The following is a 26,457-nucleotide window of genomic DNA, read 5'->3' as shown; positions in this document are numbered from 1 at the left end:
GAATATGGTCTGGTTTGTTTTTGGGCTTTCTGTTGTCTTGTTTTGCCCTCCTCCTTCTCTTTTTTTTCATTTTCTTTTTCATTTATATGATTCCTTTTACAACCAATTACGTTACCTTGTTATCTTGTAAATTATACTTTTCTAGTATGCTGGCTGGTGGAGTAGCTTGGAGAGCAACGTCAGTGAGTGAGGTAGTGAGTGAGTGAGTGTGTCTGTATGTACTGTTTGTACTTAATTTCTGTTTTCTTTTCTGTTATTGTACTGTACTGTCAATAGGACCCCCTCGAAAATGAAATGGCATATCTCAAGGGGCTATCCTTGTAATAATAATAATAATTTAAAAAAAATGATGATTAGGAAATATGCAGTAGTTTCATTGTACGGTAATTCTTGGTATTTACTTTGTAATTACCCCCTTTTTACCGGTTAGATACAATGTAACTTATCTCTGTTACCTACTATACGCAGAAAGTAGGCTACACAGTATTTACTCTATGCCTACCGAAAAGTAAAGCATAACCCGACTTTGTTTTTTTTTTTTTTTTACAACTGTGGATAAAGATGCAGGAAAGACCTTTCACTTTCAGGTCATTTAGGCCTTCATGTAATTTGATTAATTATGTTCATGCTTATTCATGTAGGCTAGGCCTATATTATTGATACTATATGAAATAATACAAAAAGAAACCTTCACAAAATCACCAAACACACGCACGCACGCACGCACGCACGCACGCGCACACACACACACACACACACACACACACACACACACACACACACACACACACACACACACACACACACACACACATCAATAAATAAACGGTTTATGGTTTTGTTGTGCTTTGGTATCAGAAATAAACACTGTAAATAGGCCTATCCTACATGGTGTCATTGTTTTTCAGGGAGCGCAGTCGTCTCTGTGGATGTGGGATGAGTGTTGCAGCGAAACAAGTAATAAGGCAAATGAAATGACCCATCTTTGACATGTCCACCTTTCTCAACACCCTCCTGAATCCTGCCACTTCACTTCCCAAGTTGCCCACTGTTTGGCAGTGTGGGCAGCCATCGCGCAGAGCCATATAGCCTACCACCGCGCACACCACCCTAGCAGTCCCCGCCTCTTCTAACGGGAAGACTCGACGAGTCAGCTACTAGTCCCAAATCTCTTCCAGTTAACAATATATGGTTCAATATGAAGATTACCTAGTTGGAGTTGGTTTATTGATATTATCTATAGATCGGTACGCATGCGTACTTTTCCTCAAGACAGGCGGAATCTGTGCTTGGTCGTGGGATGTAGTGATCCGTCACGCAGGCCTGAGGCTATGTAGTAGGCTACTTCAAGCTGGGCAGGAAAGCAAAGGATGTGGATTTGGTATATTTTGCTAACTTCGGGGCCAGGACCTAGTTTGGTTGGTGAGTTTCAAGAACGCAAATGGTTTCATCTCGTATTGAGTAGGCCTGAATGGTGATGAGCGCTGCGAGTGCCATTAATGGTGACATTTAGCTGCACCTCGGTAACAGTGTTTTGTTAGCACAGCAGCCAGACACAGCTCGTCAAATTCAGTGAGTAGGCTATGCTGCGTGTATGTGGTGAGGAGGACGGCTCGAGGCAGGACAAGGGGCGGAGGAGGTGCACGCGCAAATCCAGAATAGAACCTTCAAAAACACAGCAGAATCAGAACACGAACCTGCAACATTGTTGCAGATTGTAACAGCCAAGGTTGTGCTCCCCCAGGCAGTCATCTTGACCCATGCAAAACAACAACAGCACCTTGATGCTATAGCCTACTTTGGGCGGAATGCGTGTTATTTTTTGCTGAGGTGCGAGGTAAAAATGAGCAGTTCTAAACACTGAAGAATGAAGATTATCTCTCACTACTACAGCAGTTTTGCAGCATTGATGTACTTTTTTGTTAATAGCATTATTATTACACTTCATCACTCACTAAGACTGAGTAAACAGCTCTCATATTTCAGTAAAAGTAAACATTTTAAATATTTTATTTGTGTATGGATGCTTACCTTGACGCTAGACTATACAAATATAGGCTACCATTTATGTGTCACCAGTTTGGCAGGTTATTGGAATGACACTTCATTTTATCAGCAGACATATTATATTAGTTAGCAGAACTGTGGCTATTGACTTTAGGAAAATCACCTGCCAGTGTCCAGTCACAGTGAGCAAAAGAGTTCAAGTCAGGCCCTGTTTATATCTCATGCACAATATACAGTAGCCTACCAGGAAATGTGCATCAAACAGGCATTTAGATCTGTTTTAATTTAAGTTTTAATTTGTACTTTCCTCCGTAATTTATTGTATGGTGTCCTCTTCAAACAATCTATACAAACACGACATGGTGCTATTGCCACCTTTTTCATGCTTTAGGCCAGTGTTTCTCAACCTTTTTTTAGGCAAGGCACCCTTTCAATTCATGAAAAAATGTAAGGCACCCCAATCCAACCAGCCGTAACATGGCATTGCATCTGATGATACCACACAAGCTTAGAAAAGTAACACATTTGGAGACATCACACAACCTACCCAAGTTGCAGCTTGCTGGGGCGACCTAAATTTACTTCATTGTGCGTAAATGGCAGACAAAAGATTCCACTGACTAAATATTAATTTAGACAAATATATATGATATTACACAATTTATTTATCAGCCACGTTTCCGCGGCACCCCAGGTTGCCCCGGCACCCTGGTTGATAAACACTGCTTTAGGCTACATTAGGCTACAGATAACTGGCATCTCTTCTGCGCTGTTGGGGTGTTTTGCCACAAGCAGTGACTAAAAGTGATAGTTCTGTTGCTCTTCTGTGAGTGGGGCATACTTGGCTGTTATGTAATTACAATAGATGGGCAGATACCAACTTTTCTTGCAGATCACAACATGCTTCCTTTGCTGCATATTATATGCCCAGGGGGGCAATTAAAAGTTATAATTAACTAATGTTCCTTATTATATATTTAGGTTTGCACTTGATGGTGTATTTTTATAATATGAAAATGATATTGTAATGATAATATATTACTATTACCTACTTACCCAAGTACATAAAGGCTAATATTACGGGTTTGTACTGTACTTATTTACCTAATTATAATATCATATTTATCAATTATCAGCTATTAGATTAAAATCCTTAATTGTCTCTTCAGTAGAGAAATTCAGAATGGACCTGAGAAAGTGTGATTCACAGTTAACATCAGATCACCACAACAGACAGACTTAGGACCACAAAGAACAGACAAACATATAAACAGGGTAACAGACAACCATTGTTAGTGTTACACACAACGTTCCAGTTTTTGGCCCTGAGTCATCCAAAGAAATAATACAAACCTAGATATTGCACATACTCTGACCTAGAGCTATTGACCTAGCTATTAACGTAATTATTACTCAATTGTAGCCTATATACTGTATATTACCTGTTGTCCTCTCCCTCTAGGCAGCCAGGCTGTGTATGGAAACAGCAGCAGTGGCGGCGGCAGCAGCAACATCAGCAGCAGGGTCTGCAGCGCTCCCTCCAACTTCACCTGTGCGGACGGCCAGTGTGTGCCTGTCACGGCCCGCTGTGATGGCCTGCCAGACTGCTATGACCAGAGCGATGAGAAGGGATGCAGTGAGTTGTTTAACCTTTTTCGTGCAGAGCTTTTAAAATTGTAATCTTGTTGTTACTAGAATGGAAATGACAAAGTCTTACTCTGTTAGTTACTTAAAGGGAAATGCCACTATTTTGGGGCTTAATACAGTTAAAATCGTTGACTGGGGTTTATGAAGGTGGTAAAGTGTCTTATTTTTCATGTAAGCCGTTGTCTTGCTTTAAGACAAGCTAAAAGAGGGAGGATGTCGCTAAGCTAGTGAAAGTCAATGGATCCGTGTAGCATGCTACAATGGTACACGGATCCATTGACTTTCACTAGCTTAGCGACATATTCCCTCTTTTAACTTGTCTTAAAGCAAGACAACGGCTTACATGAAAAGTAAGACACTTAACCACCTTTATAAACTCCAGCCAACGATTTTAACTGTATTAAGCGCCAAAATAGTGGCATATCCCTTTAAGACTCGTAGCAATGTTATGTTTTAGACAAGAACATCTGAGGATTCCATTAAAAAAAAATGTTATTGGTCTACTTGGGCTTCCTGAGGGTGTAAAAAAGAAAGTCAGATCGCTGGCGAGCCTATCTGCATTAAAGTGCAGTAAAGTAGCACTGAGCACTACATGTTTAGCCTAACCAGCCAGCTGATGCTTAAATGAAAGGCTTAAGTGATGCTTAAGAGAAGGCTCTCTGAACTGCTGTTTGTGGGCAGAAAATAATGTAAGGTGTCACAAAGTCTCAGACAGCATGTGCCCCAGAACACAATTGTTTAGGCATCCACCTTGACAGCAGCTTCTTGACTGGGTCCTTGAAAAAGAAAGAGATTTTGTGCTATTACGGTAATATTCTAAAGATGCTTCACCAAAAAAAATTATCTTATGCGTATTGAATCTGCACATTCATTGATGATGGTAACGACTTACAGACTTTTACATACATTGTCTTTTGATTCTACTGTTAGAGTAATTTGACTCATTACAGTGTTGTAAATACTCTACCGGGATTTATATACCCCATATTTTACCACTATCTCCACTTCTCTTTTGTCTGGAGTGGGGGTCAGTAACATCGAAGACAACACAAAAAGCAATATGACCTGCCGAAATTGTAACCTTTTTCACATCTTTGCTGTGAAACAAGCTTTGAACTAGCCTTCAGAACAACGGATATACTGTCAGGATGGGAAGGTGTTTTGTCACACACCTTGTTTTCAGAAGGTTAGAACGATGATTACTGCTGACTGGCTGGCTGGCTGACGTCCTTGTGGAAAGTATGCAAAGGCCAAGGTTCCTGTCCTCACAGAAATGGCTTTGCTGACAGAAAGACAAAACTGGCCTCAGTGGCCTGCCATATCAAATGTCTGTACGCAACAATATCTGTCCATCACCAGACAGCCTAAATACGAAATTCATCAGTCGTTGTTGTGCTGAAACATGGGTTGAAATGATGTGGTGGGATGTGCCCTTTGTATACGCTGCTCTGGGTCACGCCAGGGTTTGCTTTTGTACACCCGTGCCAACACACAACACTGCCCTGCAGTTTACTAGAGAGGCATACAGTAGGGGTGGGCGATATGACGATATTAAATCGTGAATCGTGATATTGAGTAAAAGATCTCGAATCTGCCAAAGTGGAGAAATCGTATAGATCGTCTTGCAGTGAGAATGTTTATTATCAGCATCAGAGTGACGTTTTCTCACTTGTGTTGTTGTCTTCACTTTATTCTTTACATTATTGTATTCCAATTTGTCACGGCTTCAGAGACTCCACTTCCACTCATAGACTCCAATCCCACTCAACGAGCACCAATCAGGTCCACTTCACCAGTCTATTAATGACCTGAGTGCTACTAATCACTTGATCACCATCCTCAGCTGAGAGACACTGTCCACCTGTTCTTAATTGCCTCATTTGAGATGCTTTTTAAGTTCTGCCTTTTGTTTCAGTTCTTGTCTGGTCTCGTTTGTGTCAAGACCCCTTTGTTTTCCTCCAGTGAAAGAGAGCACCTCCGTTAATGTTTTGAAGATTATACTTACCTTTGTTTTACTTACCTTTTTGATTTCCACGTTTGTCGAAGATCGCTGTGGTAAATAAAACCCACCAATTAGACCCACCTGCTTCCTGGTTCTTCTCCTGAGGGGTTTACAACAGAAGACCAGACCAGGCATGGAGCCTACAAGACACCAGCCAGCAGAGGCCTTCCAGGAACTGATGGACGGATTTCGGCAAGCTGCTCCTGTTCCTACCCCAGCTCCAGCACCAGCGGCAGTGGCAGCTCCAGCTCCCAACCCAGCACATCCGCTACCACCGTCGCTTCACTCAGGTCCAGTCGTGAATCCAGCTACCTACTCTGGCTCTCCGGACAGCTGTAAGGGATTCCTGCTCCAGTGTTCTCTCATGTTCGAAATGCAACCTACCCGGTTCCCGTCTGAAAGGGCGAAGATTGCCTACATCATCTCTCTCCTCTCCGGCAAGGCTCTTCAGTGGGCTGAGACGATCTGGGACACAACTGGGCCAGTGATGCAGACCGCCCAACGCTTCATGGAGCATTTCAAGGAGGTCTTCAGCCTCCCTGATGGTGACTCATCCATTCAAGCCCGACTGTATGCGCTTCGGCAGGGACGCCTTCCAATCAATGAGTATGCCCTGCAATTCAGAACCCTCGCAGCCGCAAGTGGATGGAATGAACCAGCCCTCATCACAGTCTTTCGGCAAGGACTGAATCCCTCTCTGCGTCTTCATCTGTCTGCCTACGACGACACCATAGGACTCGAACGTTTCATTCAACTGGCCATCCGGGTTTCCCATCGACGAGACGGCTGTTTCCAGGTTGGTCGTATCACTCCCAGCACTTCTTCCCAGTCTTCAAACAATACAACTCCAGCTGATGAGGCCATGGAAGTGGACACTATCCGACTTACCCCAGCAGAGAGACGTCGACGCCTGGAGAACCGACTCTGTCTCTACTGTGGAGAGCTGGGTCACACCATCGCGCACTGCCCCATTCGACCTCCAAGACCAATGGTGAGCACCGTTCTTCCTCCAGCCATTGATTTAAAACCTTTAATGACTGCTGCCCAGCTCTACGTAACTGAATCCCCCAACACTGTGTATGCTCTCCTAGACTCCGGCTCAGCGGGGAACTTCATCTCCGGTGCCCTCTGCGACAAGCTCCAAATCCCCCGGGTTCGATGCTCCTCTGTCTTCACCGTACAGTCAGTGATGGGAAAACCCCTCTCTCCCAGGCAAGTGAACTCACAAACACCTTCACTGCAACTTCGGATTGGGTGCTTGCATGTAGAAGCCATCTCGTTGCACATCCTGGAAGAGTCAGTGGTGGATCTAGTGTTGGGAAGACCCTGGCTGATGAGACACTCTCCAGTCATCTCCTGGAGCACTGGAGAGATCACGCGCTGGGGAGAGACCTGCAGAAACCAGTGCTTTCCTCAACTTCCACTTACGAGAGTAGCCACTCTAGGTGCCACATCAGTAGAGAGTCCCAGTAGCCAACACCAAGTCTACATTCCACCTCAGTATGCAAGTTTCCAGGATGTGTTCAGCCCACAGCGTGCCACCGAGCTTCCTCCTCATCGCCCTTGGGACTGTGCAATAGACCTAATTCCTGGACAACCTCTACCAAGCGGCAAGATCTACTCTCTCTCTCTCCCAGAACAAGCTGCCATGGAGACCTACATCGAAGAAGCCCTTCGCAATGGCTACATCCAACCCTCAAAATCCCCTGCTGCATCATCATTCTTCTTCATCGCCAAGAAGGATGGAGGTTTAAGGCCCTGCGTTGACTACCGCATCCTGAACAACGCCACAGTCAAGTTCCGGTACCCCCTTCCATTAGTGCCAGCAGCCTTGGAGTCTTTGCGTGGATCCAGCGTCTTCTCCAAGCTTGATCTCAGGAGCGCCTACAACCTGGTTCGCATCAGAAAAGGAGATGAATGGAAGACTGCTTTCATTACCCCCACAGGCCACTGGGAATACAAAGTGATGCCCTATGGCTTGGCCAATGCTCCGTCCGTCTTCCAGGGCTTTATGAATGAAATCCTTAGAGACTTCCTCCACAAATTTGTCATAGTGTACATTGATGATATTTTAATTCACTCCCCAGATCTACCTAGCCATGTCGACCATGTTACCCAAGTCCTGACCAGGCTCCGGGAACACAACTTGTTCCTCAAAGCCGAGAAGTGCGAGTTTCACCAGCCCACTGTCCAGTTCTTGGGTTACCAAATCCATTCCCAGGGAGTGAGTATGGACACTGACAAAGTAGACGCTGTGAAATCCTGGCCTCAACCTCAGACCATCAAGGAACTGCAGAGATTCCTAGGATTTGCAAACTTCTACAGGCGCTTCATCAACAATTTCAGCCAACTGTCAGCACCCCTCACCTCCATGTTGCGCAACAAGCCCAGACGTCTCCAATGGAGTCCAGCTTCAATCCACGCCTTCCAACAGTTGCGAGTTGCTTTCACAACGGCTCCCTTGCTCCAGCATCCGGATCCAAATCTCCCCTTCATCGTGGAAGTGGATGCTTCGACCACCGGAGTAGGAGCCGTTTTGTCTCAACCTCATGGCGAATCCTCTCGTCTTCACCCTTGCGCCTACTTCTCCAAAAAGATGAGTACTGCAGAATGTAACTACGACATTGGGAACAGAGAGCTCCTGGCCATCAAGCTGGCACTAGAACACTGGCGACATTGGCTAGAGGGTGCAAAATTCCCATTCACTGTGCTAACTGACCACAAGAACCTGCAGTACCTGCGTGAGGCCAGGAGGTTAAATACCCGCCAAGCCAGATGGGCCCTGTTCTTTACCCGATTCCAGTTCTCCATCAAGTATCGCCCAGGTACTCAGAACGGCCGAGCCGACGCACTTTCCCGTCTGTATGCCCCAGAAGAGTCCTCTGAAACAACAGAAACAATACTGCCCCCCAGTGTACTGGTCTGCCCCATCCAGTGGGCCCTGGACGAGGAGATAAGGAAGGCATTGGAGTCTGAACCAGCACCATCCAGCACTCCAGCCAACCACATGTACGTTCCTCAAGCAATCAGGGAGAAGCTCCTCTCAGCAGCCCACTCAGTACCAGGCACTGGACATCCCGGAACCGGCGCTACATTGACCCTCCTGAGTGAGAAATACTGGTGGCCAGGTATGACCAGAGATGTTCGACAGTTCACCCGCAAATGCATTGATTGTGCCATGACAAAGTCTCCCCGTCATCTGCCCGCTGGGAAATTGCTGCCTCTTCCCATTCCACGCCGACCATGGTCTCATCTAGGCATCGATTATGCAACTGACCTTCCCCCTTCGAATGGCAACACCAGCATACTGGTAGTGGTGGATCGCTTCTCCAAGGCCTGCAAATTAATACCCATGCGTGGAGTCCCTACAGCACCGGAAACCGCAGAGGCCCTCTTCCACCATGTCTTCCGGAACTTCGGACTGCCAGAAGATATTGTGTCTGATAGGGGTCCGCAATTCATATCCCGGTTCTGGAGAGCCTTCCTCCGCCTGCTGGGAGTAACTGTGAGCCTGTCGTCTGGTTACCATCCTCAAACAAATGGGCAAACCGAACGCAAGATCCAGGAGATTAGCCGCTTCCTCCGCACCTACTGCCATCGCCACCCTGAGAGCTGGAGCCAATTCCTACCCTGGGCCGAATACGCTCAAAATTCACTCCACCAACCCACCACAGGCCTGACTCCCTTTCAATGTGTGCTAGGACATCAGCCCCCCATGTTTCCATGGACAGGTGAGCCATCCGAGGTACCAGCTGTGAACAAGTGGTTCCAAGAGAGTGAGCGGGTGTGGGCCAGAGCACATCGCCATCTACGCCAGGCCCTCCAACGCCGCCGCCGTTGTGCAGATGCCCGCCGATCACAAGCCCCTGCCTACGCTGTTGGACAAAAAGTGTGGCTCTCCACACGGGACCTTCGCATGAAACACCCTTGCAAGAAGCTAAGACCTAGATACATCGGCCCATTTTCAATCACACATCAGATCAACAGTGTTACATACAGCCTCCAGCTGCCCCCACAATATAGAATCCATCCTGTGTTTCATGTGTCACTGTTGAAACCTTTTTACTCACCTGATTCTCCATCTCCCACAGATGCCGACACAGCTGCTCTTCCTCCGCCACCGCTCCTCCTGGACGAGGGTCCTGCCTACGCAGTCCACCAGGTCCTGAACTCTCGGCGCCGCAGGGGTCACCTCGAGTACCTGGTTGATTGGGAAGGGTACGGCCCAGAAGAGCGCTCTTGGGTTCGCCGGCACGACATCTTCGACCCCTCCATGCTTGAAGAATTTCACCGCGCTCATCCCAATCGACCGGCACCTCGTCCTCGTGGTCGCCCTCGCCGCCGGTTGCCCTCGTCCAGGGAGGTGGTGTCTGGAGGGGGGGGTACTGTCACGGCTTCAGAGACTCCACTTCCACTCATAGACTCCAATCCCACTCAACGAGCACCAATCAGGTCCACTTCACCAGTCTATTAATGACCTGAGTGCTACTAATCACTTGATCACCATCCTCAGCTGAGAGACACTGTCCACCTGTTCTTAATTGCCTCATTTGAGATGCTTTTTAAGTTCTGCCTTTTGTTTCAGTTCTTGTCTGGTCTCGTTTGTGTCAAGACCCCTTTGTTTTCCTCCAGTGAAAGAGAGCACCTCCGTTAATGTTTTGAAGATTATACTTACCTTTGTTTTACTTACCTTTTTGATTTCCACGTTTGTCGAAGATCGCTGTGGTAAATAAAACCCACCAATTAGACCCACCTGCTTCCTGGTTCTTCTCCTGAGGGGTTTACAACACAATTGTACACTTTATGAGAGTGTCATCAGTGTGTTAACATTTTATTGACTGCAAATTACAAATTGCAAGTATATGAAAGTTGTTTTTTGTTGTTTTTATATTTTGGATGGAAGATCGTGATAAAAAATCGAAATCGAGATTTCATGTAAAAAAATTGTGATACAACATTTTTGCCATATCGCCCACCCCTAGAGTACAGTCATATCTACAAGTACACAACAATTGGGCATTGTATGGTTTTAGATGCTGTAACGATATTGTATCGAACCGAGAAATCATGATACACAGAGTCACGATACTGTATCGTGATACGCCCTTTCAAAGTTTTATTACCCATTACTCCAGAAAACAACCTTATCATTTGATGTGATAGTGTTTCCAAACTTCAGTGGAGATACATTTCTGAAATCGTGGGGTGTATTGAACCGTAGGTCAGAAATCGTGATACGAACCGAATCGTTGAGTGTATCGTTACAGCCCTAGTCCACGCATCTCTATATGAGGCTTTGTCCCACCATTAGTTTGTGACACGTTTTCCCAATCATTGAAAACTGCTTCAAAATAATAATAAAATGTTTGGATGCATCGTTGTCCACCTGTCTGACTTGTTATATGAAATACATGTTTTGGTTACTTTGTGTTTTTTAAGTGGGATGTATTCTTGTTAACCACTTTGAGCTACTTCCTCCATAAAAAGTAGAGTTAATACATGTAATTAGTAATTCAATGTAAATACAAGTAATACAACGTACCGGTAATTATGATGATGATGATGATTAGTAATGATTATGATAATGATAATTGTTGTAGTAGTTGATGTTGTTGTATAATGCTGACCTAGATGACCAGACTCTATAGGCCATATTGTGTTTTATGTGTCTTTAATGTGCATTTACATGTGGATTGTGGAGAAGTGTAATGCAAGACACATTTCTGTGCAAACAGACAATAAAGTTTATCTTATCTTATCTTGTCTTATATTGTCTTATATTATATTATATTATATTATATTATATTATATTATATTATATTATATTATATTATATTATATTATCTCTGCCCTCACAGCCACGCTGCATTCCAAGTGCTCCCCTACATTCTTCGCGTGTGCCAACGGAGTACACTGCATCATCGGCCGCTTCCACTGCAACGGCCTCCCAGACTGCCCAGATGGCAGTGACGAGCTCGACTGCAGTGAGTGGCCTCCTCTCTTCTCTTCTCCTGGATGTATTGTGATAATGTACGATGAGTAAACAGTGTTAGAATAAAGGCATTTTGAAATCTCTCCTCTCCTCTCCTCTCCTCTCCTCTCCTCTCCTCTCCTCTGCTCTCCTCTCCCTTTTTTCTCCTCTCCTCTCCTCTCCTCTCCTCTCCTCTCCTCACCCTTCCTCACCTTACATTTCCTCCCTTCTCCTCTCCTCCCTTCTCTCCTCTCCTCTCCTCTCCTCTCCTCTCCTCTCCCCCCCTCTCCTCTCCTCTCCCTATCTCTCTTCCCCTCACCTCTCCTCTCCCTATCTCTCTTCCCCTCACCTCTCCTCTCCTCTCCTCTCCCTTCCTCACCTTACATTTCCTCTCTTCTCTTCTCTTCTCTTCTCTTCTCTTCTCTTCTCTTCTCTTCTCTTCTCTTCTCTTCTCTTCTCCTTTCCTCTCTTCTCCTCTCCCGTCCGGCCCTCTCCCACTCAGAGCTGACTATGTAACGTGCACACACACACACACACACACACACACACACACACACACACACACACACACACACACACACACACACACACACACACACACACACACACACACTCATTTCATTTCATTTCAGGAAGGGATGATCCCAGGCCCACTTTCCTTCATTAACTCTAATGACCCATTAGGACTGTGTGTCTGTCTGTGCAGCCGTCCATCTGTCTATCGGCCCATCTGTCCTCTCTTGTAGCCCAGTGGAGTACATGAAGAGGGAGGGATGGCGGGAGGGAGAACGGGGGTGGAGGGAGAGATACAGTGTAGAAAAGGCTATGGACATTTAGTAGTTTTCCCTGGTTATTTTTCATGCACTTCCTTAGTTTAACGATAGGACTCTTATTTTGACATCGCTAGTTTCAGGATGTGACATCACGCCTTCCTCCATCTTTGTTTTAGTTCAGATGCCATGATTCAGTTACACCTAACTTCGATAGTTTTCTCCTTTCATCCTAACCAATCCTGTGTTTGTGTGCATAAATGACCACAGATCACACACACGTGTAAACACAGATCCAAACCCCCTGTATTGTTCAACTTGAAGTCTAATAGAAGAAGTCAACTTTAATCAACCTGCCTCGCGTCATCCTTTTCCTCCCTAAACCCCATTCAACATCCTTCTGGCCTTAAGTGGTGCTCTGGCCGGCACTCCATGATTGTGTGCAATGAAATTACTGAACGGTGCAACCTTTTAATCTAATACAGTCCAACCACCTGCTATCTTCCCTACATAGAGAGAGAGAGACGGGGGGAGAGAGGGGGTGGAAGGAAGAGACGGGGAGAGAGAGATGTAGGGATGGTGGTGTGTACATTGAGAGGGAGGGAGTGACAGAGAGAGAGAGAGGGAGATAGAGAGAGGGAGAGAGAGAGGGGGTGGAAGGAAAAGACGGAGAGAGAGAGAGAGAGAGATGTAGGGATGGTGGTGTGTACATTGAGAGAGAGGGGGTGGAAGGAAAAGACGGAGACAGAGAGAAGGATGGTGGTTTGTTGTGCCCGACTCAGGCAGCACTTTCAGTGATAAAACACCTGCCCTTCACTCCTCTGTACCTTGGGATGCCTGTCTGCCTGCCTGCCTGTCTGTCTGCCTGTCTGGCTGTCGGTCTGTCTGTCTGTCTGTCTGTCGGTCTGCCCTCCTGTCAAATGCAGCTCAGTGCCTCCGAGATCAGAGAGAGTAGATAAGAGAGAGGTTCCATTGGCCCATTGTTTCCGGGTTCTATTATTGCAAGGGGGGGGGGATCCCCCTTTAGGCAGACCTAGGCAGACCTAAGGACTGTTCCATTCAATGCTAGGAGCATTATGACACGCCCCTTTAGGCAGACCGGAACCTGGTCACGTTAGGTGCCCATAGAAACCTATTATGTTGGCATATTTCTATATACTTAAAGAATCTCCGGGATGGCTGTCTGTCTGCTATCTTGTCCTTTGCTGTCCAATTTCTATCTATCTGTCAATTAGGGCTGCGGGCAAAGGGGTCGGTCGTCCCGGGCCCAGAGAAAGGAGGGGCCCAGAATTGGGACCCCAATACATTAAATGTATTGAGGAGGGGGGGGCTTTTCAGATGGTTTTGTCTCGGGCCCGTCAAAAGCTGTCAGTGGCCCTGATTCCGGGATGCCTGTGGCTGAGATGGCGAATTTGTTCGTAATTTTATTTGTTCCGAAAAAATTTGCATCACTCTGGCCTGCAGTAGAAACCCCAGATCTGCTTTCTGTCACAGCTTTCACAGATGCTTTCACGTTTCGGCTCTCATGACCTGCTGAAGCTGTTTATTACATTTACAGTTTTTCTCGGTTGCTTACACACAATTTTCGGAATCAGTTCTCGAATTCTCAAAACTCTACACACAAATCTCCATACCTCACACACAGCAGGGCATAACTCCTCACTACCTCTGAAAAATGCACGTCTTGTGTCAAAACAATGTACTCTCTTCTAAAAAGGTCATTTTGTTCTCAAATGACACACACAATCAATCATTTTAATACACTCTGTTGTGAACTATTGAACACTAATATGCACAAGGTAAAACTCTATACTCAACTTGACGCGCAGTAGAAACTTATATTCTTCACTGTTCTACTTACTAAAGAGGGTATTTTTCTGTAGATTGTTTTTAGACTCGGTGTACACAGATGTGTGGCAAAAAATATATTTTACATATTTTTCTGACATTTAAAAAAAATCACTAATTTATTGTAAAATATTGGGTAACCACATGAAAGTGATCTCTTGTATAACATATTTTTGAGTTGAAAAACTAGACAAATGTGTTTTCTCACTGCATCCATTCATGGTTTCATCAATATCACATGCAATGTGTGTCCTTATGGGGTGATGATTTTAGATTGTAAACCGGTATGAAGAGAGTTTGCCCATGTGATGAGGAAGTGAACATAGTATGGCAGTTGATTTTAGTATTTTGAATGACAGTGTGTTCATTGCGACAACCATGGATTTTCCTCATGAAAATTGTGTGTAATCCAGAGAATTGTGTGTAGTGGTTTGAAAAGAGTGTGTTTAAAACTGAAATGTGAGTGTGAAGACGGAATTGTGCTTAGTGTTCAGTGACTTTGGTTAGGGGAGTTGGGAAATGGGTGAGATGTTCCGAGAATTGTGTGTGAAGTACCAGAAATTGTGTGTAGGCAATCGAGAAAAACTGTATTACATTACACTTAGCTGATGCTTTCATTTATTCAAAGCGACTTACAGACTTACAGTACAGTAAATTACTCTTCAGGGTATTGGTTACAAGCCCTGGAGCAATGTGGGGTTAGGTGCCTTGGTACAGGGTATTGGTTACAAGCCATGGAGCAATGTGGGGTTAGGTGCCTTGCTCAAGGGCACTTCAGCCATGGATGGAGATGTAGGGAGAGGTCAGGGGGGATTCGAACCTGCAACCCCTAGATTGAAAGACCAACTCTCTAACCACTAGGCCGCGGCTGCCCCTACTGTTTATCTCATCCACGTTCAACATTGACACCGGGCTCCGTTCTGTTCTGTTCTGTTCTGTTCTCTCCTGCAGTAAACAGTTAGTCAGTAGCTGTATATTAGTCACAGTTTCTACACACAGACATGTGGTTCAGTTATCTAATTATCAGGAGCCAGAGGTAGGAACAAGATGGTTGGGCAAGTCACAAGAAAGTCCCAAGTCTTTGACCTCAAGTCCCAAGTAGTCAAGTCGTGTCAAAGACGAAGCAAGTCCAAGTCGAGTTAGAAGTCATACCTGTAGTCCGGCAAGTCACAAGTCGAGTCAAAGTCATGTCTGATTTCTGCTGTCTGTCTGCTGTGTGTTGTCTCCTGTGCTCTTTGCAGTAGATAACCAGGAGCTGTGTGCCAGTGCGAGCCGCTTCCACTGTGACAACGGCCACTGCGTCCACCGAAGCTTCCTCTGCAATGGAGAGGACAACTGCAGAGACAACAGTGACGAGGAGAACTGTGAAGTTACCACAGGTAAACACGCACACACACACACACACAGGCGCGTGCGCACACACACAGACGCGTGCGCACATACACACACACACACGGGCGCGTGCACACACACACATACAGTACATACACAAACTGATAAGATTAGGACACAACGATGAGGAGAACTGTGAAGTTAGTACAGGCACACACACACACACACACACACACACACACGCACACACACGCACACACACACACACACACACACACACACACACACACACACACACACACACACACTACCTCACTTTTCCAGTAGGGAGAAGTGATAGTAGGTCATGTGTTTGATTCTTTGTTTACGTGGGAAATTGTGTTCTTTCCTTGTATACACAGAGACCCTTTACTTATTCAGTCTGCACTGCTTTATCCATTCATAATGCCTGCTTCTTCTCTAGTTATCCATTCATAATGCCTGCTTCTTATTCAGTCTGAGCTGCATTATCCATTCATAATGCCTGCTTCAGTCGCATAGCTGCATATTCAATGAGAGGGTCCCAGACAGCTTCAACCTACTACTGTCAAATAATGAAGCCCCAAACATCTCGTCTTCATACTGGCTTGTGTCATTTTGATGGCAGAGCTCAAGCAAGAGTGCAATGATAGTATATGGTACTATGAACAGAGATGGCATTGAGTCCCAAGGTAGAAGAAAGGTGTGAAATCAACTCAGCTACAGCCTAAAGCATAGTCAATGACTAGAGCAGACCCCAGTGTAGCGAAGGGGAGTAGAGTTGCCCTGCTTGGACTCGAACCCAGACCTTCTGGGGTAGTAAACTGGGGCTCTGACCGCTACACCAAAGAGCCCGGCTCGTTGGCATGTTAGTCAGAACACACCCACAACCCTAGTGGTGGTCACTCCATCACACCCAGATATGTGCAAACTAAATATGAAAAGTGAAAAGTGAAAGCCCATTGGGAAACTCCAACTCCCATTGTCATTGTGACACAGCACTCCACAGCACACAAGTGAACACTGCACACTGCACACAACGAAATTGCATTTATGCCTCACCCGTGCAAGGGGGAAGCCCTCAGTGGCGCCCCATGGGGAGCAGTGCGGTGGGACGGTACCATGCTCAGGGTACCTCAGTCATGGAGGAGGATGGGGGAGAGCACTGGTCGATTACTCCCGCCACCAACCTGACGGGTCGGTAGTCGGACAGGCAACCTCTGGGATGCAAGTGTGACGCCCTAACCGCTCACCCATGACTACCCATATCTATGTATATTCAATTAAAATGGCATTGTGTTTTCTGTTCACTGTGAGTGTATTACTCACAATGAAAGTAACCAGCTCTGGGTTTCCTTCCCACAGCTCTTCATTTTGTTTTGTGCTGAATTGCAGTTAGTACAGCCAGCCCCCATCCGCTCTCCTCCAAAAAGCATGCGTTGCGTTTGATGTATGGCACGACTGCACAGGGCTGTCTCCCCTCGCATGTGGCCAACGGATCACTAATAGAGGCTGTACAGTACACGACAAGATCTCACTTGGCCAATCTCAGGCACTGTTTATGAAACCCGATGGCGCTCCATATTTTACAATGACAAGTCAATATAAAGGGGTGTAGCTATGTGACAAGTGGCACACATCTCTCGTGCTCGTGTCTCTCTGTCTGTTGTCCTCACTTCCTCTTTCTCTCTTTTGGTCTCTCTGTCTCTGTGACTCTCTCTCTCTCTCTTACACACACACAAAAACTCACAGATATTCAATTACTTTCTACCTTCCTTTATTTCCTCCTCTCTCTCTCTCTCTCTCTCTCTCTCTCTCTCTCTCTCTTTCTCTCCCCTCCCATCCTCTCTCTCTCTTTCTTTTTCTCTTTATCTCTATCTCTTCCTCTGAATTGGTCTGTGTTGTGATCCATCTCATTCGCTGCGCTGGGTATGAGGGAGCAGCACAGTACGGTAGTCGTGCGAGGCGAGCAGGAGAAGGCAGTGTAGGGGAATATGATCCTTCAGCTCTTACAGGCGAGCAGGAGAAGGCAGTGTAGGGGAATATGATCCTTCAGCTCTTACAGGCGAGCAGGAGAAGGCAGTGTAGGGGAATATGATCCTTCAGCTCTTACAGGCGAGCAGGAGAAGGCAGTGTAGGGGAATATGATCCTTCAGCTCTTACAGGCGAGCAGGAGAAGGCTGTGTAGGGGAATATGATCGTTCAGCTCTTACAGGCGAGCAGGAGAAGGCAGTGTAGGGGAATATGATCGTTCAGCTCTTACAGACCTCTCACCAGAGCACAGCCCTGCAATGGATTGTTTAAACACAGAGGCAGTTGCGAAGTTGTGAGCAAAAACTTTCTTCCTGTCAAGGCGAGAGAGGGAAAGAGAGAGCAAGAGAGTTGCATTCGCCTGAAATAAAGAAATAATAATAATAAAGAGAAATAATAGTAAAAAGAGTAAAAGTGCATTTTCTAAGGTGGCTTGCAGCACACTGGCTGGCTGTGTCTCAGGAGCCGTTTTCAGATGACAAAATGACACATTTTTTGAGCAAAAGTTTTAAGATATCCTTTACCCATAGGCAGCCTGTCAGTTTTGTTCAAAACGTAAGGACACGTTTTCTAAAATTGATCGTACACATTCAAAATACATTACACAGAAAGAATAATGTAGCACAAAAAAGCATTCCTCTGTTGTAAAAGTGGACCGAAACTGCCTGAAGAAGAGAGATGCCTGGAAAGTATTTATGAACTACTTTACTTTGTAGACTTGGCAGGTCTTTCAGGATGGAGCTAGAAAGGCATGATTGGTGTGGGCTAAGTGTAGCCTGATCCTGACCATCCAATAACACTAGCATTTAATTTCGTATTCATGGTCTGGAAGTTGTTTGATCTGACGTGATTGCTGGAAGTGAGAAGTTTGCACTCAGTTCAGTTCAGTTCTCACCGTGCGTGACAGCGTCGCAAGCATTGCACCAGTCTTCTTCACAACCACACAGCTGCACACGCATCTGCTGTACGCACAGTACAACTCCACACACTCATGCAACTTCCCACACAAAAATGAAGACCACAGAGCTCCCTATACGCGCATGCAAGAGAATCTGTCTGTTTTTTCTGTTTCTGTAACTATCGGATGCACTGACGAATGGCACAGAACAAGTTTCTGTAAAGACGAATAAATAATCTATCTATCTATCTACCACGCAACTCCAAAGTCTGCATACTGTACCCGCGTCATACCGGTGTTAGCTCTTAGGGCCAATATGAAGAGAAGCCAATCGATCACTGGTACTCCAGAGGAAGCATCTCATTCATCCTGTTCTGAGCTCGGAGCCAGGGCTGCTCTGAAAGATCCCCCCCCCATCTGAAAGCCCCCCCACACACACACACACCTAATACATGCATTGTTATGAGGACCCAAATCTGGGTCCCTCCTCTCCCTAGGACTGGGCTAACTAACCCCTTTGTGCCACCCTGTCACCTTCCCTGCTCAGAGCTAGCCTCCCTCTTTCTCCCTCCTGCCCGCCTTCGTATCGCCACACAAAAGCGCTGGTGTGTCTCCTCTCCTGTGGTGTTATCAATCAGAGGACTAGCTGTTCCTCCACACTTCAAAGCTCACTCGCCTTGTTTTTACTCTGTCTGTCAGCACAGGCGGACTGTCTGCCTTGCATATTTATGAAGTTTTATTTTTATTTATTTATTTATAATGAAAATGTAAATTTTTGACAAACTCATGCAGCGAAAGTTAATTTCAGGTGCCATCAGGAGTTTTGAGAAGATTGTTCTCTCTCTGCAGTTTGGCTATGAAAAGGTGCGCCTTTTATTTTCCGGCAGCACTGATGTGGAACATTGCTAAATTCTCAGAATTAAATGGAAGACGCAAAGTGTTCCGAGCTGTTCTGCTTCATTCAGCGCATTGTTGAAGCCAGTGTTGATACGAGAGTCCCTATTGAACGGCAGCAACCAAGAAGTGGGGTTTCCAGGGATTGGGTTTTGTAGGGAAGATAAGCACTGCAAGTCATGCAAGTCGGTTGCATAATGTTGCCAAAGAGCTGGCTGAACCAGGAGACACCAGGAATTGATCACCTCGAATGAACAGCAGCAAAAAGAAAAGGAAAAAAACAAAGAAAAAAGAAATACAGACATCAAAATAACTGGCAGAATTGTATAGTAACGAAGTAGAAATACTTACAGCAAATACTCAAATACATACAAATACATAAGTATTGAAATGCAGTACCTGTACTTTATTGGAGTATTAGTTTTACCTTTTACTTAACTACATATTTACGATGAATTTGATACTTTTTCTCCAATACATTTTCATTAAGTCATTTATGAAACAAATATGTTGAATAAGTTAACCTGGAGGCTGTGGTTAACCTGTTCATGTGTGAGCCCTTTGCCTTTCTGATAATGATGCATCTGGGCTTCTATTGTAAAGTTTACTATTAGGCTTAACTAACACAGCAGGGCATTTTGTACTTGTATGTTTACTTTCATAAATTAAATAGTTATGTTTTAAAACTTGTACTTCGTGCCAATGGGGGTTGCCATGGAGGAAGGATGGCCAGGCTGACTTTCCCTTTTCCCTAACTCTCTCTGCAGCCTGACTTTCCCTCATCTCAGAACTCAGTCCCCTTTAAGTGGACCAAAAAGTGAACCGACAGCAAAAAGATTCAGTTCTATTTTTGTTCATATCGTGAGTGTATTAAAGAGCCGGCTGCTCTTTCTGGTCCTGTTAGGCTTTTATGGTGTATCAATCCTCTTTTTGACCACACCTCGTCCTCCTGAGTCCTCCTTAAATGATTACACCCAGAGCCGTATATAAAGAGAGTCTGGCCAACTATGGGTTCGAACATTAGAGCTATCCCGCTTTATATACGGCTCTGATTACACCTAGTCACAAGTGTAGCTTGTCAGAACTCATAAGTGAACCGTACCGTACCGAGACCACGTCAACAAACATCTCAGCACGGTTCACTTCCAAGGGCTCTGGGTACACTTCGAAGTGTTCACATGCGTCTGCACAGAAACACTTTTCTTTTGCCTTAAGACTATAGGCTATCTGTTTCAAGAGATGGGCCAAATTATTTGTACATGACTGTTCTGCAAGCCTGCCTTGAGCGCGAGTTGACATTCTTGCTGTCAACTGAAAGCCATCGGAGGGGAGGCACAAGGGAGCCGCTGTGGCCAATTGGAGACGAGAAACGCGGGCGGACGCAATATCGTCCTATGTTTCGCAAACTCGCCAACCGGTAGGCCACTTGCCTGCCATGCATTTGACCCGGGTTCGATTCCCAGCCGGGATCCTCTGCCGACCCTTCCCCGTCTCTCTCCCAATTCGCTTCCTCTCCACCTCTCAAACTGTCCTATCAATTAAAGTTTTAAAAAAATCTTTAAAAAAAAAGAAAGAAAGAACACCCTACAAGTCTGATACTAGATGCTATTACATATCTTTTAGTTCTGGATCCTTCCCTTGGACTATCCACAGTGACTTTGGCACCTTGACACTTTAGACACTTTTTTAGTTTTTGAGTTTTTCTTGAGTTTTTGTGTGTGTGTGTGTGTGTGTGTGTGTGTGTGTGTGTGTGTGTGTGTGTGTGTGTGTGTGTGTGTGTGTCTGTGTCTGTGTCTGTGTCTGTGTCTGTGTGTCTGTGTGTGTGTGTGTGTGTGTGTGTGTGTGAGAGGGGTGGTGTGTGGGGTGGGGTGTGTGTGTGCTACTTGACGCCTTAATTTCCCTCTGGATCAATAAATGATACTCTACTCTACTCTACTCTACTCTACTCTACTCTACTCTACTCTACTCTCATCTCCTCTCCTCTCCTCTCCTCTCCTCTACTCTACTCTACTCTACTCTACTCTACTCTACTCTACTGTACTCTACTCTACTCTACTGTACTCTACTCTATTCTACTCTACTCTACTCTACTCTACTCTACTCTACTCTACTCTACTCTACTCTCCTCTACTCTACTTCTCTGCCCCCACCTGCTCCTCTGCAGAGTACCCTCCTCACTGTGTCTACCCGATGGACTTCCCCGACTCGGGCCTGACGCTGCGCGTGGTGATGTGCTGCGCCCTCTTCATCTGCCTGCTGTCCGCCGTCTTCGGCCTGGTGCTGCACCACCAGCGCAAGCGCGCCCTCCTCCTGACCGGACCCCACCACGCCGCCTCCGGCACGCATCCGGCCCACCTCCGGCAACGCCATCGGCTCCGGCACCGCCAGCCGCTGCTGCTGTCCCACTTCGTCATCCTGGACCCTGGAGGATACCCCGGTCGTGGGGACCCTGGAGGATACCCCGGTCGTGGGGACCCGGGGCCGTCGCCCCCTTCCTCCGCACCCTCCAGCCCCAGCCCCTTCTCCTCCGGCTGCCCCACCCTGCCTGCTGCTGCTGCTAACGCCGGCTCCCCGCCGTCCTACTCGGAGGCAGCGCTGGACTCCAGGTGGGTTGGGGAATACATGTGTTATTTTGTTTATTAGCAATGTATTCAAAAAGAGGGCCTACGCCTTTCAAATCGGCTTTAGTTGTTTGGTGGTGCGTTGGCTTGGAATATACTGTAGAGTAATAACTTAAGAAGAGATTCCCAAATAAAGTGGGTTTTTGATGCCGTGCTATATTTAAAAAAGTGCAAACGGGTGACCCCATCCTCAGTGCAAAAAAACCCCACAGTGTTAGGAGGGGCAAGACACTGGCAGCCAACCACCTGAGCTAATTGTTTTGACCGACAGCGGTTTCCAATAATCAGAGGTTGAGTAGTGCGCTGCCAGGGTCGCGCAGCCAGGGGAATTTTTTTTGAGAGAAAGTCAAAGAATGCGCGCACATCAGTGGCACAGGTGCTGGACCAAACGTAAGATAAATGAAAATAAAATAAAGGTCCGCAACACTTAAATGCTCCCAAATATTTAATGGCACGACGTATCGGACTAACCGTCCTTTATCAAAGTGCTACGAAGGACAGTTAGTCCAAAACGTCGTGCCATTAAATATTTGGGAGCATTTAACAGTGTTGCGGACTTTTATTTTCTTTTAAAAAATTTTGAGAACCAATGTATTGATGCGTGCCGTTTGGCCAGGGGAATGCTGAAGTAATCGTTGGAAAAGACTTCTCTACCGTAGCACTGCATTACATGTCATTAAATTGCATTTGGAAGACACTTCATAACCAAAGCAACTAACAAGTGAGGACATAATCATAACCAGCATCACTAGCAGATACAAAGTACACAGGAAATATACAGAACAACAAATGCAGATGCAAAGAAGGGTTAGTTCTACTCCACTAGTACTACTCCACTATTACTTACTATGGCATTACAGAGAGTTCTTAGCAGTGGTGTAGTCTACATACTAGAATGCGGGTATACGGAGTATACCCACTTCTAAATTTCAGAGATTTCAGTATACCCACTTAAAATTGATTGATCCATTATCTTGAATAGCACAAATATATACAGTATACCCACTTCCAAAAATGCTTAAGTATACAGTATACCCACCATAAAAAAGTAGACTACACCACTGCTTCTTAGTAATACGTAAATAAGGACTTGGTGGTCTTTGCCATTCTGGTGTCTTTGCCCTTCTGGCCGTGTCTTAAAGCATTGAAAGTACTGTAACCAAAAAGTGGTTGGTACACGATGATAATCAGGCTAAATCCTTAGTGTCCTCCTTGTGTTCTTGGTCTCTGCAGCTACCCCTCCTGGTTTGACCTTCCCCCTCCTCCGTACGTGCCCAGCCCTGTGGCAGAGGGCCAAACACAGCCCCAACTCCAGCGCCAGCCCCAGGCTGCTCCAGACCTGCCCCCCTACGTGGCCATCCAGGAGCCCCCAGACGCCTCCTCCGCACCCCGCCACCATGGGGAGCCAGCTCCCAGCCTCCCCAGCGAGACCATCATCACCCCCAGTCAGAGAACCACAATCACAGATTAGCACTTTATTGGAAACACACACGTTGTGTTACATTGCATTGTATTACATTACTGTACATTACACTTAGCAGGTACTTCAGTGCATAAAAGACTTTCAGTTTACTTAGGTACAAGGTTACACATCAATGGAGCTACTGTGTGTCAGGTTCGATGCCTTGCTCAAGGGCCCTTCAGCTGTGTACGATGGTGCAAGAGAGCACCCACACCAGAGAGAGTAGAGAGAGAGAGAGGTTCCATTGGCCCATTGTTTCTGGGTTCTATTATTGCAAGGGGGAGTGGGGGGAAATCCCCCTTTAGGCAGACCTAGGCAGACCTAAGGACTGTTCTATTCAATGCTAGGAGCATTATGACACGCCCCTTTAGGCAGACCGGAACCTGGTCACATTAGGTGCCCATAGCAACCTATTACAGTGGCATATCTCTATATACTTAAAGAATCTCTGCCCACACACTTCCCACTGGTACAGTACGTAGGGGTGTAAATAGTAAGAGTTTTGAATCCATGCAGCGATCCTATAGCCCACGATTCAATCAATCGATTCATCCACAAGAGAACCTATTCATCGTTATCAATTGATTTTTGTAATTATTGCACACTTTTTGTGAGGCATTTTATGTTGCTCAATAATACTGACCATTTGACCCTTTGAGATGCTCCTTAAATGAATTGCAATGCAGATATTTCAGCTTTTGTTGATTTATTTAACATTTCAAACATCAGCAACGCCAGTAAAGTTTAAAAAAGAAAAAAGAACCATTGATTTGAATCGAATCGAATTTAATTGAATCATGGAGCATTTTTAAGTATCGAAAATAATTTAATCGCTGCCTTAAGACATCAATATCGAATCGAATTGCCATGAAGGCTGTGACTTACACCCCTACTGGTTCAGGAGTTGAACTCTGATCTTAATAGCAGCTCTTTAAGCATGAGGCCACCGCAGCGCTGCAGAGCATGAAAGATATCGAGTCTGTCAGTGGCGCTCACATCCCCTGATAGTAATCATGGTACTACTAAACCAGTGCCCCTGTCTTGTAGATGGGTATGCCACTATTTTGGGGCTTAATACAGTTAAAATCGTTGGCCATAAACGAGTTTATAAAGGTGGTTAAGTGTCTTATTTTTCATGTTAAGCGTTGTCTTGCTTTAAGACAAGTTAAAAGAGGGAGTATGTAGCTAAGCTAGTGAAAGTCAATGGATCACTGTAGCATGTGTGATCCATTGACTCTCACTAGCTTAGATACTTACTCCCTTCTTAAAACAGGACAACGCATAACATGGAAAATAAGACACTTAACCACCTATATAAACCCAGGGCAACGATTTTAACCGTATTCAGCCCCAAAATAGTGGCATACCCCTTTTCTAAACACACCATTGAGCACATGCCTGATCCAACACGCCTGCCCTTATTTCAGATTGCTATTTTATTCTTCCTGTTCAGCACTTAACTCCTCCAAAAAAAGCGATGTCCATTGTCCACACATGAAATGCTTTTTAAATCCTTTCCCCTTCTGTATTCATGAGTAATATGGGAAATGACTGTTTTATTGAATGCCATGTTATCACGATCACGTCATTGATCCCACCAGTGAACCAACAACAACAACAACAACAACAACAACAACAACAACAACAACAACAACAACAACAACAACAAAACAATGAAAGTGAACTGCACCAAATGAGAGAGATTTTTCTGAAAATGGAAAAAAGTGAACATTGCCATGACTTTGCTGTTCATGTGCTTGTACTGCGCCCTAGAGTGCACTTTGGGTATTACATCAAGATGGAGAGATCGAGGACTGTGTTACAGTATATGGACAATCTGTTAAGTAAAGGAGCTAGAAAGGTTTTTGGGTAACACTTTACTTGACGCCGGTGTCATATGCATGTCATTATTTTGTCATAATAGTGTCATGACAGTCATAGATAAGTCATAAACATTATGTCCATAAGGTTGTCTTTACCATAACCAAATGTCGCTTAAGGCCAACAGTCATAAACATGGACATAATGTTTATGGCACTGTTATGACACTTTATTATATGGTTGTGACGTCATCGGTCGAATGCTCCATTCATTTCAACGGGGCTCCCCAACGTTCGCACGTCTGTTATTTTTCGATAACGGACGGGTTGGTCTATAACAGACCGCTGTCAATGGCAACAAGACTTTTCACTGCTAAAGCGACTTTTCAACAAGACTCTAATCAGCTGCTGTGATAGACAACACCAGTTGTCCTGGCTACCTAGCTGTTGCCTAGCGGTGTTCCACAACGGCACTGTTTTGTTTTGCGCAGCAAAAATGTTTATCTTAACATTAAATAGGCCTAAAGAAATGTCCCCGCCATGTGTGAGTCATTTAAGTATATCCATATAATAAGCGGGTTAACTTTCGGCGAGTCGGTCGCTTTGTGGAATAGCAGCACTCCGCTCCGCGTCGGGGTCTAAAGATTCTCTCTGTCGTGCTGCTATTCCACGGTAGCGACCTTCTCGCCGAACGTTAACCCTTACGTAATGACATGCATATGACAATGGCGTCAAGTAAAGTGTTACCGATTTCTGTAAAACACATGACTGAGGAAAAGTCGCATTTTCAAGGTCGGTTCTCTCTGTGTTTTTGTCTTGCTCTCCCCCTCTCCCTCTATCACCTCATGTCCTCGTGGCCTGTCATTACATATTAAGACAAATAAATATTTTTTTGTAAAGAAAAAGACATGGAGGAATTGATATCAACACAAAATGGCAGTCAGAATTTGGTCAAGCATTAATTATTCTTGAAGAATGATTTCCATGTTTGTGTAAGGTGGCCACTCGGTGCTTAAACCCGTAACCTACCAGTCAACACTGCGGTTCGACCATGGGAGGAACAGCACGATAGCGCTGAGCACGTTCGGGCCTTTTTCAGGTTGTTGGCATGAATCAAATCCTAACGCATTGAGGTT

The 26,457-nt window shown here is 45.5% G+C and overlaps 1 protein-coding gene across 1 annotated transcript; it reads left to right on the top strand.

Moving 5' to 3' along the window:
- The first annotated feature begins 1,122 nt into the window (after window positions 1-1,122).
- Window positions 1,123-24,623, top strand: LOC134439132 (low-density lipoprotein receptor class A domain-containing protein 3-like). The gene is made up of 6 exons (XM_063188985.1): window positions 1,123-1,422; window positions 3,470-3,643; window positions 11,515-11,640; window positions 15,487-15,624; window positions 21,583-22,024; window positions 23,273-24,623. Exons 1-6 carry the CDS (start codon window positions 1,371-1,373, stop codon window positions 23,508-23,510), a joined length of 1,170 nt encoding a protein of 389 aa, XP_063045055.1. The 5' UTR covers window positions 1,123-1,370; the 3' UTR covers window positions 23,511-24,623.
- The last annotated feature ends 1,834 nt before the right edge of the window (window positions 24,624-26,457 follow it).

The sequence above is a fragment of the Engraulis encrasicolus genome, chromosome 22 (genome assembly GCF_034702125.1).
Source record: "Engraulis encrasicolus isolate BLACKSEA-1 chromosome 22, IST_EnEncr_1.0, whole genome shotgun sequence".
Taxonomy (NCBI): Eukaryota; Metazoa; Chordata; class Actinopteri; order Clupeiformes; family Engraulidae; genus Engraulis; species Engraulis encrasicolus.
The sequence above is the reverse complement of the archived record's forward strand: the minus strand, read 5'-3'. Positions and strand labels throughout refer to the sequence as shown.